The sequence below is a fragment of the Sinohyriopsis cumingii genome, chromosome 4 (genome assembly GCF_028554795.1).
Source record: "Sinohyriopsis cumingii isolate HCF-2022 chromosome 4, ASM2855479v2, whole genome shotgun sequence".
NCBI classification, from domain to species: domain Eukaryota; kingdom Metazoa; phylum Mollusca; class Bivalvia; order Unionida; family Unionidae; genus Sinohyriopsis; species Sinohyriopsis cumingii.
In genome coordinates, this window is record NC_142964.1 from 87,508,400 (window position 1) to 87,527,116 (window position 18,717).

Genomic DNA, 18,717 nt, shown 5'->3' on the forward strand with positions numbered 1-18,717 from the left:
TTTTAATTTGTGAATCTCTGTTTTTATTTTATTTGTTTACTTTTAAGAAAAAGTAAACATAATCTTACTTTTTCTAATGAAGAATAATGGCATATCAAATATATGATCAGTTGACAGGTCAAGTAAATCTTATCAATGTTTTTAAAAAAATATTTCAAACAAATTCCATTTCTGTTTTAAAAAGAAATACATTTCTGGTCGTAATCAAAAATTAACTGATTAGTGTATGGAGACACAAATATACCGCGCTCTGCAGAGGTAACATTCAAACTCCTAACATAGCATGTTGGTATGCGACAGCACGCTAATTGCATACTCGGTATAATTGTATCGACTTCTAATGCCAACATAAGTTAAATTAATGGTTTTGATTAGTAAATGTCAAAGAACTCTAATAGTCTAAATGGGTCCTTGTAGTAATTTACATATGGAACTCATCGTGTCTAAGGATTAGTAGTTATTTTTAAATGCTCTCTTGTTACAGTAATAAAGATACCATGATGCCAATCAATTTCACTGTACTTAAAACTGAATACAATTGGGAGAAATATCGCATACCACATATTATGTGTACACCTTTTTAACGTCAGCAATATTTCAAACAGAAAATAACGCTTCTGCTGTAGGCGTAGCTTTGGAACAATTCCTACACACCTCTCTAACGTAGTCAGTATCATCCTTGGAATTTCATTTCTTGCCACGCACATACTTGAATTTTATATTAAATTCCTCTGATTTGGTGTTTTCGCTACATAGCTGATTTCACTTTTATCCTCTTGTATGAGTCCAGTTGTGTCATATACAGAACCTACTGGTGTACTTTCTTGGAGTGCGAGGAGTCAGATCACTGCGTATTCGTGCGTCGATATCCATCGGACCAATAATGTTATAAAAATAGAAGTTGTGTGAAATCACCTACCGTCATATTGATCAGTACATTACTTTTTATCGTCATTAGATAGCGGGTAAAGGCTGGTGACACTTTGATAGCTTATTTTGCTATAGGCTAATAATGTAAATACGTAAATGACAGAAGTGAATGGGTGTTTTTCAATATTGGCCCGACGCAACATCGAAGATTAATATCAATAATTTGCATTTTCTCAGCTCTGGTAAAGTTTACAATATCTCTCTCTCTCTACACACACACACACACACACACACACACACACACACACACATATATATATATATATATATATATATATATATATATATATATATATATATATATATATATATATATATATATATATATATATATATATATATATATATATATATATATATATATATATATATATATATATATAAAATGTATAGATTACATACCACGAGGTATATCAATTTTTCATTGAAAGGAAACGAGGCTTGCCAAGTTTCCTTGCAATGAGGAATTTATATAACGAGTGAGATATCAAAGATACCGTGTACATACCATAAATATATTTTTATAGCACATGCAAATACACATATTTGCATTTCCAAGGAGCTAAGACGGACTAAAGGTAACTGTGTATTGACAGACTGAGTGAACTCGTCACATCCACTCCCAGTGTGTCCGCGGCAAAGTGTGGTTCTGTACCTTTTGCGATTATTCACAATCCTCTGCAAATTGATATGTATTATTAAAATATGAAAGATGGGTTGAATGAGGAATCTAGAGCACGACTAACACAGCATGGCTAGCTTCTTGAAAATTCAACGTGCAACCATTTACAGTTGATCTAAGTAATTATTATGCTTCTATTAACTTTTATCCTCCATCTTTCTCTTTTTCAGTTGGTTGTTTGGTTTGCCTAAACTATTATTCATAGATCCATATATATTGTCGCATGACACAGGCAAAAATCCGCTACGCTCGTTTTTTCACGGATTTTCGTCCGTATCTTGCTACAGTGGGAGAAAGAGAGACAGACAGACAAACAGAGACAGAGACCTAGGGCCTACAATTAGACAAGAGACCTAGAGACCTATGGCTTTCAATCAGATAAGATGGAGTAAAATCGAGCCCAATTTCAGTTAAATTGTACTTACATACCTGATGTTAGAAAGTATTTTTATATATGTTCATTACGTCCGTATATGAATGACTAGCGTTGATTTGGCGTCGCATGGTAGACAACCGTTTATACACTGCCAGATATTGACAAGAAAAGTTATCCTATTTGCTCCCAGAATGCCATATCTACTTGCTTTTTAATTAAAGAAAATGCCAATTCGGACAGACTTATTCGAAGACACGAACACATGTCTTTATGATGTGGCAAATTAGCTATAATATTCGCTTGTAGACACGGTTTGTTGTAGCAGGTCACCCTCAGCGGGTTTACGATTTACTTCTGGAACAGACACGGACAACTTCCTGCAGGGAGCGGACCGGATAAGTGATTTGTGATGTAAATTAACGACTAAAACCAAAATACTTGCACAAGGAAGAATAGAAGCATGATTTCCAGGTGAAGGTCTCAGTGTTATTTTCCGACTGATATGAAACATGTTCGTAATAGTACAGTGGCTGTTATTGCAAGGTTAATCAAAGAATGTTACCTGCACCCGCTACATCTAGTGAAAGAATGGAAAACTGACCAATTCTGAAGGAAGTTTTTATCCCTAATGCTTTGAAAATGTTGGAAAAAAATCAACTGTCGAATTCATATCAATATTTTATAGCGCTTTCATTTTCAGTGTCATTTAATTTTATGTTTTTTTTTTTTTTTTTTACAGTAGCGTTAAAACTTTTATGTCCATTTTCAAACCACCCATTGTTTTAGTATTATTTATAAATTTTGCTTATACTATATGTTAAATGCTTGCTTGTTTTGTCTGTGTCTGATAGAGCAACCTACCCTTTTCAATCTTACTGGCTGTCATACGTTAAATTCTAATTTGTCCAAAGGAAAATTCATCCATTATCGTTGAATGGACATAATCATCTTGTACAATTGCAAAATAGGAGTAATATCGCATGTCACCTTTTTCCCTGAATTGTACGTTGGATTTAATGCCTCTAGAATACCGATAAGAGTGCAAATAATTTTGTTCTTCAAAGCCCACAAAATTAAACAAAGAAAAAACAAAACAAACGCTTTAAATATAAAAAATGAAAAATACTGTTACTTCTATCAACATGGTGAACATTTGTAAATTAGCAATAGCTTTATAATTGGTCAGCATTAACGTTTTACAGCTTTGCTGACTTAGCATGTTGTAGCTAGTACATGTGTAGCCGTTATAGACATGTTCAATATAAACATATTTAAGAAGTTCCGTGCATTTTTCTAACTAAAGGGCTTTACTCTATGGCAGCTAATTTAGTTCGTGCTGTAACAAGTTGTTACTGGTACCATATGGCTCAAGTACATGGACACTGAGGATTAAGATATTAAGAAAAGTCCCAGTTGGACCCTGCTTACACGTACATAACAACATTTGATACTTCATCTAAGCAGGCGTATCCAGGGGCACCCGCAGAATATTTTTCGGGGGGAGGGGGCAAATATGTAGTATCAGCCTATTAAGTTTTACGACTGTAGGCCAAGCTATCCGGCCGGAGGGGCAAGTGCCACCTTGCCCCTATGTGCGGCGTCCATGGGCGTATATAACATTGTAAGAATGACAACCTAAGCTAACCATCCCTCAGACTTTATACCATATCCATTTTACCTATTTTACCATAGTATGATACAAGTATTTCGAAAGAGAAACTTACAAATATCTTGTCCATAATCGAACTAATTCGAGATTTCAATGAGAGAAACCTAGTTACCAAGTTTTATCGAAATGAGATGAAAAATGTCGTCTTTAGATTAAACACTGCAGCAGGCTCAGATAATCAAATGCAAAATCATCTCACTAATTTGTGCATATCTCACTTATTATAAAATCTGACTATCACTATGATAAAATGAGCTAATTTACCAAGCTGGAGCAAAATCTCAGTCCCCAGAGTAATACCATGGTGCAACCAATCCAGTACCCAATTACCCTATTCATACGAATAGGTTTTGTTCACAACGAGAAACATCCACCATATTCATTATGTAAGATAATTTAAGAAACTGACATATAATATGACAGAAGTAATGCTACTAGCATGATGAGTAGCTCATCCGATGGTTCAAATATAATTCGGACCCTACTGGTCACTAGACCAAATTTATAACGGTTCGTACCACCCCACGCGTATGTAACACAAACAAACAGCAACAACAACCCTCACCCATCCAAAAATAAACGAAACGTGCAAAATTACCTCAGACATATGCATAGATATCGCCCATGATAAAAGTTATCATGATGATATTTGATTATTTATCATGTGTGAGTAAATCCGGGTGAGAAACAGGTTTCCTACTGGCAAGATGCTCAACCAAACAGATTTTAGATCACCTCATTAATATGCAAAGATCTCAGTGGGTGTCTTGATGACATAGACTTATTTGCCAAGTCTGATAAACGAATCTAAACAAAATAGAGTGGCTACAGATTGACAAGCTTGGCCAATTAGTAAATGATCAACTCATTAATGTGTATGTAAGTTACTCATGGGTGTAATCTTCCCAGGTGTTGATAATTTAAATCTACTTACCACGGTTGAGCAAAATCGGATCATAAGTCCAGCCTATAGAATGGTAACATGCTCAGTTAATCGGATGCAAGACCACCTCATTAATATGCGTTAATCTCACTCAGTTTTGAACTCTTCTGTGAGCTTGATGACATATGCACACATTGTACACTGTAAAGTTTGATCACAATCGGATAGGAAGTATAATCTACAGAGTGATACCAGCAATTGCTGACGAACGGACAATGAATGACACAGCACGCATGACGGATACAGGACCATACCTATAGCTCACGTGGCCTTACCACCAGACAAGCAAAACTCTGTCGTCACCCTTAGCACAAACACATTGAGTGTTACTGTGGATTGTGCCTAAACAATCATGTAACATATTACATGGGCATAGTCATTTTGTTTCCTTCAATAAATGCCCTTGATACTTTCAGGGAGGTCAGCGATTCACTTTTAAATATAGAACTTTCAACCAAAATATATATGAGCTGATAAATTAATTAACAGAACAGGAGAGTTTTGTACGGGGGAAAAAGTGGTTCATCCAAAATAATTCGAGAGGTTACAAGGATCTGTTTTTCCGAATTTTCTTTTAATGGCCTGGCAAAAATTTACAATAATGCATTGCAATCGTAACTGCAAAGTAATAAGCTAATATGTTTGATGTACTGGGACAAAAAAACAACAATAGTAACAACAACAAACAAAGAAATTAGTTGCAAGAAATAAATGAAATTTGTTAACTGGCAATAAAGAGAAGTTAAAACATCTTTTTGTGATTTTTTTTGTAGAAAAAAATTGTAGTGCATGAATTAAACACATAATACGTATAGACTTTCTGGCACGACTATTGTTTTTTCCTCCTAAAATTAACTCTCACTTTAGGTATCGTTATATGAGAAGAATTCGTCAAACTGTTTTAATTCTCAGTGCTCGAAAATTTTCCAGAGGAATGATTTTGTGACTTTATATACCGAGCATGTCATGCTATTATCTATTCTTTTACAGACTATATTTGTCGAGAAACCCTAAAACGGATTCACGAAGAACAACCAGGATTTTTCAGCAATCACACATCCATACAGGATGATCAAACGAATGATCTGAGCAGCAAACTTTTAGGAATCGATTTCTGTTCCGATGAGCTTATAGCAACATGGGAAATCAAACATTAATGAAATATAAAGTTATTTCTGTGATGAACCGAGAGTTTGCCGCCAGAGACTCTCGTTGTGTTTTTTGTTTCTTGTGTCATTCCGGCTGTTCCAATGGGATTGTAACACAGTAATTTGATTTCTGGATTATCTCATTTAGTTAATGTTCCAATTAACATGACATGAGACAAGAAAAGTAGGAGGATGAAGTGGTTACACCTATCACTGGAATTTTCTCATTGGTTTATGATTATCTTCATTCTTATCGAAACAGGTAAGTGACTTTCTTTCTACTTGACAAGCGACTGACACTGACTGAATTCCTAGATGATGTGTGGGAACAACAAAATGGCGTGACTAATGCCATACCATTACTGATAAATAATATATTTCCCTTGCAACCTTAGCAACGTTCAAAGCTAGAATATTTTAGTGCAATAGTGGCCCAGGGCAGAGAGAGAGAGAGAGAGAGAGAGAGAGAGAGAGAGAGAGAGAGAGATGAATTTAAAAAGCTTGGAAAGAGAAATAGTTGCTTTCAGCTTGATCGCGCATAATGAATGCTCTATTAAGATTCCCACATCATAGTATGTTTGGTGCCTATAAAGACGTACCAGCGCACGTGAAAAAGGAATAGGTAGATTTCGAAAGCGATTGGACTGGTTTCGCACCAGATTTATACTGGTGTTTGTCACCTTTCTGTAATATCTATTATTTCCCTGACAAACACAATCATTTTTATTACTTTTTGCACACACACACACACACACACACACACACACACACCCCTCTCGTTTATGCAAACGACAGTACTAAAACATAACATCGAAAACTTCTAGAGCAGCACAACGGTGAGAATAGTGTTGTCTTGCTGATAAACCGTGGTGAAGGCGAAAAGGGCAGAACAAACAAAAGTTGATAATTTGAAATTTGATACATCGGAAAATAATGCTAAATGACCAGGGGAGATTCTGTTCTTGGGTACAATTATCCAAGTTTTATTTAATTCCACTTCCCGAAAGTTAATTCTATTCCCACTAAAACATTCAAAACATACTTACTTTCCGACACTTTTAAAATGGTATACAGTGTAATATATATATATATATATATATATATATATATATATATATATATATATATATATATATATATATATATATATATATATATATATATATATATATATATATATATATATATATATATATATATATATATATATATATATATATATAGCAGTACCGAATGTGAACAGGACAGAAGCGAAAGCACTAGGCGTGTGTTTAACAGTGCTCAGTATATAATATAGAACATAAATAGGTGTCAGTGTTTAAAGGAAGCTCGTACGTAGAGATGCCCTAGTGTCTAAAGAACAAAAGAACTTGTATTAATATATAATATACACAAATAAATGGTACGTTTACGCCGTGAAATAAAGTTGATTATTACAAAATATTGCATACATGTCCCCATGATATAGTTGAACTATAATTAGGAAATATTTGACTATTGCTAAAATGTGTCCAGTAAAAGTAGAGGATGTGAAAAAAATTGAAATAAATTTGATATATCTGTAAATGAGTATGCTATAATTGAATCATGTTACACTAAACCGGTTAGTATAATAAAATAGAGAGGGGGGAGATGTTTACATGTCCCTAATATAATGATGTAGTCGTCCTAGCAACTATAAAGCTCGGAGGTACCATCTAAGAAGGAATTTTATAGATGATATGTTCATAGAATTTTAGCATAACGAATAATGCTGGAAAACGATTTGTTGTTGGAGGTCACATAAGTGACATTTGTACTGAAAATAATTATATGTACATATGTGTACATATGATCTAACATGCATAAAGTTATTTACAAAATTACTTTAACATAGTATGTGATAAACTACTTAGTTAAAATTCAGATTAGAATATAAATTTGTAAACCATCAAACCAAAAACAATCCATTTGGGAGCTGAGACCGCCATAATGTACCTGCAACAGAAAGAACCATGACATTTCTTAAAAAATATTTTCAAATATATACAAATAGGAAAGGATACAAAAACATGAAAGAAATGTGATGCTTAAATAAGTTGTGTAGTACAGGTGTGAACACCTTCATCATACAATGCTACTTCTGAGAAATTCATCTGAAGCTGCAAGAAGTTATGTTCATATGAAATAACATGCCTAAAGTTATTTACGAAATAACTACAACATAGGAAGCTGTACGCTAAGGCGGTTGGGGTGGTGGTGGTGGAAGATGTAAAAAGTATGACCGCTAAATATACAACCCGTATCTCCAAGAATTATTTTGCAAGTGACGCTAAGAATGCTGACCCATATATTCGTACACAATAAAACTGCATTCCATTGGCTGAACGAGTCACGTGCCCCATTTCCGGGTTTTGTTGGCCCAAGAGGGTCTATATTGCTTTTTTTACAGTGCCCAACAAGACCCATTCACCCCTCATCACAAATATCTTTGCACTAGCGGAAATAGTTTTTAAAATAAAGAAACAATAAATCTCTAAAGAAGTCTATAAGATACACTGGGTATTTATCATTGAAAGTAACTAAGTGAAATACACTAAATATTTTTAAAATCCTCAAACAGTAAGTCACGTTTCAAGTGCTAGTTTCCTAAATACTGAATAAATTGTTCATAAATAAATGGTAGCTGAAAAGTAGGAAGCAGATAATTTTGTTGTATAAACACCATTTTGCCTAATCAGCAGACTACTGTGTGAAACGTGTATCACCAATAAACTTGTTAATCAATTCGAGAAAAGAAATGGTTGATATTGTTATGAGTCTATGCTATTAAAATATGTAACAGAAAAGAGTGAAAGACAAAAAGCTCTGTAAAATTTAACAAATATTTTTTCCATAGAATACAAAGTGAAAATGATTAAAAAGAACTTACTGTATTGCGAAGTAAATCCCAAAATAGTCTAAGAATTATAGACACAAGTCCTAGTAATATAAAGTCCTGAATAAAACTCAGTACAAGTCTCGAAGAGATCCAAAACTAAAGGTAATGTGATATCTTATGGAGTGCTGATGTGTCAACAATCTTTTGTTAAGTCACAGTAATATGATTCCAGGTTTGAATATATGATACATTCCAGTGAATGTCTTTATCCAAGAATTTTATCAGATTACCTTTGTACGTACAGAGAAAATAATCACTTGAATTCAATAACTTGAAGAAAATAAAATTCAGTCAATTTGTCACAGCATAATACAACTTGAAAGTGCTAGATGTTAAAGCACGAATGACCAAGTCCTCAAAATTACAACATTATATACATTACTTCAGGTCACAATTAGCATTTAACTAAAGAAAAAATACCTAATGGAAAATAACCTTCAATAATTATCTAATGAACCTTGTTTACTTACAGCACAATAACCTGTAACATTCACTTTAGGACATTCCATAATCCCGACCGAAATAAACATATTTAATCCTTCTTGTTTACCTAAATAATAATCCTGATATTAAGCTCATCCACAGAGAATAATTTAGCTATGTTGACATAAAATGAAATAAAAAAATAAAAAAGTCAATCAGGTAAAGTAGAAATGAACTCAGTTTAGGACAAGGTTAAGTCCAGCATTCACAAAAGCATTTAATGAAAAAAATGTTTAGAACTAACAAACAAACAATTAAATTAAACATACATAACAATATCTGGCATGGAAAGAATGTATAAATAAATGAACCTCTGAATGGGAAAGAAATAAGTTTAGAGCATCGAGAGATAAAAATGTGCTGAAAAAAAATTTGAATGCCGAATATCATCAATTTTATTCAATGAGATTAAATTAAAATTCTGTTCCAAAGCGGATACTCCCTTAAACGAAACAAACAATACCCAAAAGTAAATCTACAAAACCTCGAATCGGCTCTGATTAAACAGCATTTCAATAGTTTATACGCGCAATGATTAAGTTTTAACTCTATCCATTCAACATCATAAATGAATTTGGGTCCAATTTATTTTCAAGGGAAAGATTCCAAAATGCAGTATTTTTATGATCGTGCTTAAGTAGTGTAACACGCAAGAGGTCGAACAGTATCTCGGTACCGGGCAAAACAAGCAATCTCGAACACTTGCGGGAGCTACGCTTGAGATTGTTATTTTTCATATTTCTATGGATAACAGTCGTTATCAAATGAAGGGGTGTACAATCGGTTAATACATCATTTCCTCCAGTCAACAAGTAGCAAAATATTCATGAGACATTTGTTTCACACTTGCATAGTTTGACTTTATTCACATTTATATTATTTATCTGTACGCTTTTCTAAGATGTAGATCGGTATTTCATGCCATATACTATAATCAGGATCGAACACATGATTAGTACTATTTAAAATGACATGACGAAACACTTACGTGTGCGAATATCCTGAGAATTTCTTAAGTTAAGAAAATAAAAATGTCTATTTTACGCAATTAATCCAAGTTAGCATAGTCTTGTGAATATTGTAAATCATGGCCTCTGCTCCTAGTAATTGGCTAATTACTCAATTTCAGAAATATCTTCCCACCGGCTCCCCATATTACAGCAAATTACCACTAAAATATAACATATAAACGGAAACTTAAATGCTGACAACACATTGTCCTTGTTTTATTTCAGAAAAGACCGTATCATGTTTGACGGTGTCTTATATATCCTATTTTCAACTGTGAACATCTGGAGGAAGAAAAAAATGCATTTAGTGTAATTAAATAGAACTTTAAAAATTCTATTAACAGTTATTACTGAGAACTTCAAAAGTGTCATGGTCTTGACCCTGACAGATCACGTAGGTGTAACGAGTCTTACAAGTACAATAATGTACAAACACAGAATGTAACTCGCTTACCTTTGAACTGGGTCGTTTTACTTGCAGCATTATCGATACATGTTCAATGCAATTTCGTACAACATATATGATGATCTAACTTTTGTAAGCACTGATGAGTCAAATGATTTTGCCTACTTATTACATAGGCTGAAAACAAGAATGTAAACACCAGTTCTATTGCACAGTAAAAATATGATATTCAGAATTCTGTGCTCTTCAATTTCTAAGATTTTCAAAAAACTCTATGGGACAGGTATCTGCATGTAACTAGTTCTCTAGCCTTACTTACAAGTGTAGGAAAGCTAACCATCCTTCACCCGAATTAGACCATGTTTTGTTTACACAAATAGTCATATTGTTTGCCACTGTGTGATTAGAAAAAGGTCCTCAACAACATTCAGCGGAGAGGATCAACACTCATGTAATTCCTGTCAACCTATAGACATACAGTTTCTCAGGTTACCTGTACACAATTCTGGGAATAGCAGACTGAGGTGGGGCACAATCAGTATTCCACCTAAACCGAGTGGTTCAAGCTGGAGGAATATCTGAGCATTTGCGTGTTGCGCATGAGAGCACGTCATTGGCCGATATATGCATATAATCGGACGTTGATCCTTTAACATCCCAGATGTTGAATGTGACAACCTACATGCGCATCTAGCATCACAGTTATTATAATGATCTACACAAATATGTTCCTGAATTTCTTTTATGCCATTGATAATGTACTACAATACATCATGATATTGTACTAATCTATCCATCAGTTCACTCCTCGTTTAGAAAAAAGAAAAAAGTCCTTTATGAAGCCTTACCAGATGAGCTGAATCTAAGGTAATCAACAAGAGTTTGCAGATAGGTTTTTCCCAAAACTTACTTATTTCATTTTCCGTTAGTGCTACTGTAAACTGTTCACACTACCAGAAACCTTTATACGGGCTTAGTACGCAAATTACTTTCCTATATAGTCTCTGCACGTGTTTCAAAGTACTTGACTTTCCAGTGTGTCAAAATTATATGTTAAAATACTCTAAAACCCGATAAGAACTACTTTCATAGTAGCTGTAAAATTAGACCTATCGGGTAGATAGGAGAAGAAGAAGATTTTTTAAAAAAAATTCTGTGATGAAATTAATGTGTCTGAGATATTATTGCAAAGTTTAAATGCATTTGAACACAATTGTTTTGTAAAGACTTAGTTTTCTTTGCAGCATCGTCCACACGTGTTTGCCCATTCGCCGTGATGGTAGGTTCCACGTAAAGTTGTACAGGTGCAGGTTGATGCATCGCCTCTGTTCTCGTGATACTTACTAGGATACTGAATTTGTCACAAACTGAATTGAAGTAATCTATTCTCCGTTCTATGTCAGACTCATATAGGGTATTCAGGGAACAGTCGTCAGTAAAAAGGAGATCAGAATAGTCACTTTTCTGTAACTTCATCTTTGCTATAGTCTTCTCAGATTGAGTAGGTTGCCATTGGTCCCGTGTCTGACATATATCCCAGTGATATCGTCACAAAAGACATATTTAAGCATATCAGAGAACATATACTGAAGAAGGTTGTGTGCTAAGACGCAGCTTTACTTGCTTCCATTGCTGACTGTGACTGGTTCAGATGACTCACTGTCGTCCACGACGGTAGCAAGCATGCCATCATTGCATTCAGATGAATTGCTCTAGGCAACCAAATTGTGTCATGTTCTTCCAGAGGTCACCAAGACTGACTGTGTCAGAGGCATTTGTCAGGTAGACACCCGTTTGGGCCAAACTGCAATTATGTTCTTGATATTTCGTCTGGACTTGACGGGTTGCAAATGCCATGTCTGTTCTCAATCGTCCTTTCCTGAATCCAAACCGACTCTTATGCAGGAAATCTTGACTGAATTCTGGCGAGCATTTTGCCGGCTATGGATAGCTAGGACGCGTTCCAAAGGTTGATGCGTGCTTGGTTGTTGCCTTTCCTCTAGTACAAGTTGATAATAGATTCATGTGTATACTCGTGTGGCATAGTATCTTGAGTCCACATTCACTGGAGGAGTTCATTTAGCTTCTGTGTTACGTGCCAGCCTCCGGCTTTCTAGACTTTTGCTGATACATCATCTGCTCCATGAGCTTTGCCACTGAAATCAGGCCCATTGGTTTCTCAGTTTCAGTCAGTGTTGAATGATCAGCAAAAGATATGTTGATTTCCACTGGAGTCAGTCGAACACGTGCCCCCTCAGAGATAGATGATTGTTGATTGAAGATGGTGCTGTTATGTTCTGCCCCTCTGTATAGTATTATTTCATTTTCCCGATGATTTTCGTCAAAACATCATATAATTTCCTCCTGACATTCCTGTCTGCGTATGATTGAATTTTATCTGCACTGCTGCTCAAACATGTCTTGCAGCTCCCAGAGTTTGCACTGGACAGTCCACTTGATTTCATTGAAGTATGTCTTCTTAGAAAACTAAAGTGCTGTATTTTAAACAAGCCTTTTGGAGCCGATGTTTCTAGTTCATAGTCTTCTTATGGTAGTAAATCGTCAACCTTTGTGTCAACTATCCAACCTCTGCGTATTGCATTATTCAATGCCTAATCAGTAGGACCACCGGAAAAGCACACAGAAATAGTTAATTTTGTCAACGACTAGAATATCGTCTTTTTCCTGACAGAAACGTGGCTAAAAACATCAGGCGATGAGCCCAAGTGCGCGGATCTAACACCCACTGGTTACTCCATCAAGTCGTTCCCGTAACTCTCGCGGAGGTGGAATTGCTGTCATCACAAAGAAATCCATGCTCAAACGTATTAACCACACCACAACATTCAATTTCGACCACACATCATTTGAACTAGTCCAAGCCACACTCACACTGGAGCAAAGGTCAGTCCATTTTTTCTGCCTTTACCGCCCCCCTCCTAGTAGAAAAAACAAGCTGACTGAATCTCTCTTTTTGGAGCAGTTTCCGAATCTCCTGGGCTATGGAAATTCGATAGGTGGCAACCTGATTATTCTTGGAGATCTTAACTTTCACTTTGACTGTCCCGGAAACCCAAATACATCAAAACTCATAGATTCCATTAATGTTTTCAACCTCAAACATTCAGTTAACCAACCCACCCATAAACATGGTCACATTTTAGACTGGATTCTTCATAGGCCTGATGATAACATTCTACGGTCCTCCCTGGTATCCCATGAACTTGCATCAGACTACCTCTGCATTATATGACATCTTGACGTATCAGTCCCTAACCATCCACCTTTATCTGCTACTAAGAGAAACCTCCGTATGATAAATAGAACCAAACTAATGCATGACATCTAAGCAAACCTAACAACTTGCTTACCTCCTACAGCAGAACAACTCGATAAACACCTGCGTTCATTGCTCGACAAACATGCCCCAGCTACCAAGTGCAGAGATTACTGATAAACTAATGTCCAGGAACAAATGTACACCACTTCCAACTACTTTCTCTTCAGTCGACCTTCCGGACATGTTTGCAAATTTCTTCCCTGACAAAGTACAAACCATTAGAGATAAGCCTGACAGCACAATTTTAATTGACTCGTCGATACCGTACGGTTGGGATACAGAATTTGAGCGGCAACCATTAGTAGCATTTGAACCTGTCTCTATGGATTTCGTACGCACAATCCTGATGAAGAGTGCACCAAAGTCATGTGAACTTGATCCAATTCCAACATTACAGCTGCTTCAGCGCTTAGATCCAGTATTGCCTTCACTAACTGATGTTATTAATACCTCTCTCTCATCAGGGGAATTCCCATCATTTTTCAAAACTGCCATTGTAAAGCCTCTACTGAAGAAACCAACACTAGACCATAACGATTTAAAGAACTGCCACCCAGTTTCTAATCTCCCATTCATATAAAAAATCATAGAAAAGGTTGTTCTATCCCAGCTTGTATCTCATCTAAATTCAAACAGTCTTTTCAGCAATGTACAATCTGCATATCGCCCTTGCCACAGTTCTGACACTACTCTTTTAAAAGTAATGACATTCTCTCTGCTTTGGATAGCGGAAAGATTACAGTCCTCACCCTCCTTGATTTGTCTGCAGCATTTGACATAATAGACCATGATATATTACTTCATCGTCTCCAGCATGTATTTGGCATTCATGATACAGCCTTACTGTGGTTCAAGTCCTACTTGATCAACAGGACACAAATTGTGTCCGCAAATGGAATACACTCCAGTCCAGTTAATCTATGTTGTGGTGTTCCACAGGGGTCTGTTATTGGACCTGTTCTCTTCATTCTATACATTCAGCCACTCTCAGGTATCATAGATCATCATCCAGTGTCTCACCAATTATACGCTGATGACAAACAAATATACAAATCTAGCCACCCAACTGAAGTTGATGCTACCATCCAAGGTATAGAGAGGTGCATTTTTCATGTGAAATCATGGATGACATGTAACAAGCTGCAGATGAATGATGATAAAACTGAAGTCATTTTGATCACAACACAAAGGCTTTCACATTCACATCCTTTACCTCAAACAATACATATCAGCAACACCAACATTAAATGCACACAATCAGTACGAAACCTAGGTGTTACTCTGGACAGTACTCTCACATTGCACCAACATGTCATGAACATATGCAAGGCTGCATATCTTGAGCTGAGACGCATCATCTCCGTTCGCAAATATCTTTCAGCTGATGCCACTAAACACTTCTGTGTTCATTAGTACTTTCAAGACTGGACTATTGTAACTCAATTCTGTCTGGTTCATCTCAATATCTGCTCCAGAAACTTCAAAAAGTTCAAAACACAGCTGCTCGGATCATACTTAGAGTACCACGATCAGAGCACACCTCCCCGCTGCTCTGTACCCTACACTGGCTATCTATTCGATTCAGAATCAAACACAAAAGTTGTTCTCTGTGCTACGTTTCACTGAAGGACTCCAGTCCAACATACCTATCCGACCTCACCCATGTGTACACACTAGCAAGATACTTACGCTCCTCTTCTGACAATGGTATACTCATTATTCCCACTATGAAAACAAAGTCATATGGACAGCGTTCTTTTGCATACCAGGGCCCAGCAACGTGGAATGAATTGCCCACTGAACCTAGACACAAAGATACAGTGATCCCATTCAAAAGTGCTCTTAAAACTCACTTATTTCGACTGCAAGAACAAACTTAAAGACTAATAATGTTTCCTACCTTAAATATTCTCAGCATGTCTTTTATGTTTTCTAATTTTATGACTTTTTTTGTAGTCATTTCGTTATATATATTTTTTATGTTATAGGTGTTGTCTAATGTTTAAAAGCGCTTAGAGATTCTAAAGATTAGGTGCTATACAAAGTCCTCATTATTATTATTATTATTATTACTATTATCCTTCTCATCAAATACACCAAATCTCCTAAGGATGCCCAGTTAGCTTCAGTTGTTTCTAGTTGACTGCACAACTCTTTAGTAAATGCCTCTTTCACATTCTTTAGCTCCAAGTTATAGACTTTGAGTTTTGTTTTTGTGTTGTTGATTTTTTTTTTTTTGTGGGGGGGGGCTTGTGTCTAGGGCATTTTATCAATTTTAGGAACCCGTTGTCGTTGAATTTTCCAAAGTTATATTTGCTGATGACATCTGGCCATGTTTGGTAATTTGCGCCAACTATAGCATTAATGTCACCAGGGATATGGAGATTGCCTAACCTCGATACGTGTGCGGCAGGAGTCTACAAGTTTTTATAAACTTTGTATTCGATGTCATCTGGGTTTTCGTTGTGGCTGCATTGATGCTAATGATAATTGCATGTCGTCGTTTCCCAAATGGTGCCAGTCTCATTTGCATATTTGGAGATTTGTGACCTTGCTGACCAGCTAGCTATGATTGTATGGTAAAACCAACACCAGCTTCTCATCGTTCTTCTTCACTATGTCCACTTCAGAAAAAGATGTAGTTGGCTGCTTGCTCGGTGAATTGTCGATCCTCAGCTAGGCGAGTTTCATTCCGGGCCGCTATACGGATGTTGGATCAGGACTATGAATCAGGACAGTTCTCTACCATAATAAATTAAAAATAGATAACAAATATGAGTACATATAAATTATTCCAATTTATATACTCTGCAATCTGTAAAGGACATCCTGTTAAAATATAAATGGCGTGGAGAAAATAATAAAAACTGTTTCCTTACATTTTGACTTAAATCTGTTCTTCAGCAGGGGCCCATACAAATAGTTTATTTGACACGTTTTTACTGGTCGGAATAGTTTTTCTGCATTGTACCAAAATTGTAATTATTTACTGTTGTACGCGTGTCTCGCATTCTGTTGGACGTTTATTATTGCCTCCTTGCCTAAAGTTGAAAGGTAATGAGATAATAAATCTTCTCACGCTGTATTTCTATATTGTTGTCATTACTAAATGTTGCATGGCAGATAAAGAGGACACAATGTTTATAAGCAAATAATATTAACACCTGGTCAGTCTTTACTCTTCGGGACTCGTCCAAGCGGCTTATATATGAGAGTTAGGCTCACAGTAGGTAAGCGCGGAGATATGTGGCATACAGTCACATACTTCTAATCTTTTGTTTATTTTCACTATTCACAGTTTGGCTTTAGCAGGTACTTGTTAAGTCATGGGTGTGTGTGTGTGTGTGTGTGTCTATATATATATATATATATATATATATATATATATATATATATATATATATATATATATATATATATATATATATATATATATATATATATATATATATATATATATATAATCTTTGTGACGTAGTGGAAAATTTGCTAGGTATAGTAAATTGAGGCACCACCCATTTGCAATTGTGAACAAGTTTGCTGCATCAAATCATTTTCTTTCTATGTGGCAAGAGCGGATATTTCTGTTCCGCTATAGTACATTAGCAAACGATTTTTCGCTTAATATCCCATCAAAGCAAGGAAATGAAATTTTTAAACACCGGATGTGATTTCAGGCTTGCAGTTATATAAATATTGTGGAGAACATGTTTCCTACATTAAAGTAATTTGCAGACAGCCCTAAAATTAACATGTTTAATTTTTTTCACTGACTAGAGAGTATGCAGAATTTGTTTCATGGAAGAAAGGACACTGGTGGATATGAAGGTTGCGAAGTTCTAATTCGTTGGTCACTATTCAGTTTATATGTATATAGAAACTTCGCACGTTAGTTTATTTACATTTGGTATCTAATACCTGAATATTAAAACATTAATATGAGGTATTATCACTTATAATCCTCTTAAAAATATGGATTAGGTCTATTATTCGTTACTTGCATTCCCTTAAGAGTCATAAATAATAATCATGCCGTTTTCTATGTAATCGTTTCGTGCGTTATCATAGTTAGCTCCGTCCTATGGAAATCTGCTTGATAAGCCACCATGTGTAAGACTGTTAGCATTGTAATCGGTACGCTTCCACATCAAATATGTATTTATTGTAATCGGTACGCTTCCACATCAAATATGTATTTATTGTAATCGGTACGCTTCCACCTCTAATATGTATTTATTATATTTGGCATGCTTCCACATCAAATATGTATTTATTGTAATCGGTACGCTTCCACATCTAATATATATTTATTGTAATCGGTACGCTTCCACATTTAATATGTATTTATTATATTTGGTATGCTTCCACGTAAAATTTGCATTTTTTTTTAACAGTAAACGACATCCATAGATAAATGAAGAATTTGCCAAGGACGAAAAATAAAAAGTGTTAGTGTAAAACAATCAAGGTAGTGATATCTAATTCCACATATTAATTTGGTTCGATGATTACTGAGACACATTTTAATTTCACAGCAAGTTTTCATTCATTCTTCCACACGCGTTGCCAGAGGCGCTGCTGGCTCAGGAAGGACAAGTCACTTTTTTCTTCTGAAAAACATCCCCTTACAATAAAAAAGAAAAGAAAACAAATTATACATACATCCAAAACTCATTTAAAAAGAGTTGATTGATATCTTGGCAATACAAAGGGTCGTATGGGATTATTGGTCAATTTTGAAGGTAAAATGCTTTCTTATTCATACGTTCAAACAATAAACTGATTTTATAAGTTTGGTTTATATTATTAT

General features: G+C 35.4%; 1 protein-coding gene across 2 annotated transcripts in view; it reads left to right on the forward strand.

Annotated features, from left to right (window-relative positions):
* The window catches only part of LOC149801608 (zwei Ig domain protein zig-8-like), a 133,905-nt gene that overhangs the window by 82,581 nt on the left and 32,607 nt on the right, over positions 1 to 18,717 (forward strand). For both annotated transcript variants that reach the window (XM_089955869.1, XM_089955868.1), the window contains exon 3: positions 5,591 to 6,010. In XM_089955869.1, the coding sequence (XP_089811995.1) occupies positions 5,941 to 6,010 (70 nt within the window). In that variant the 5' untranslated portion in view covers positions 5,591 to 5,940. The remainder of the gene's footprint in view (positions 1 to 5,590; positions 6,011 to 18,717) is intronic.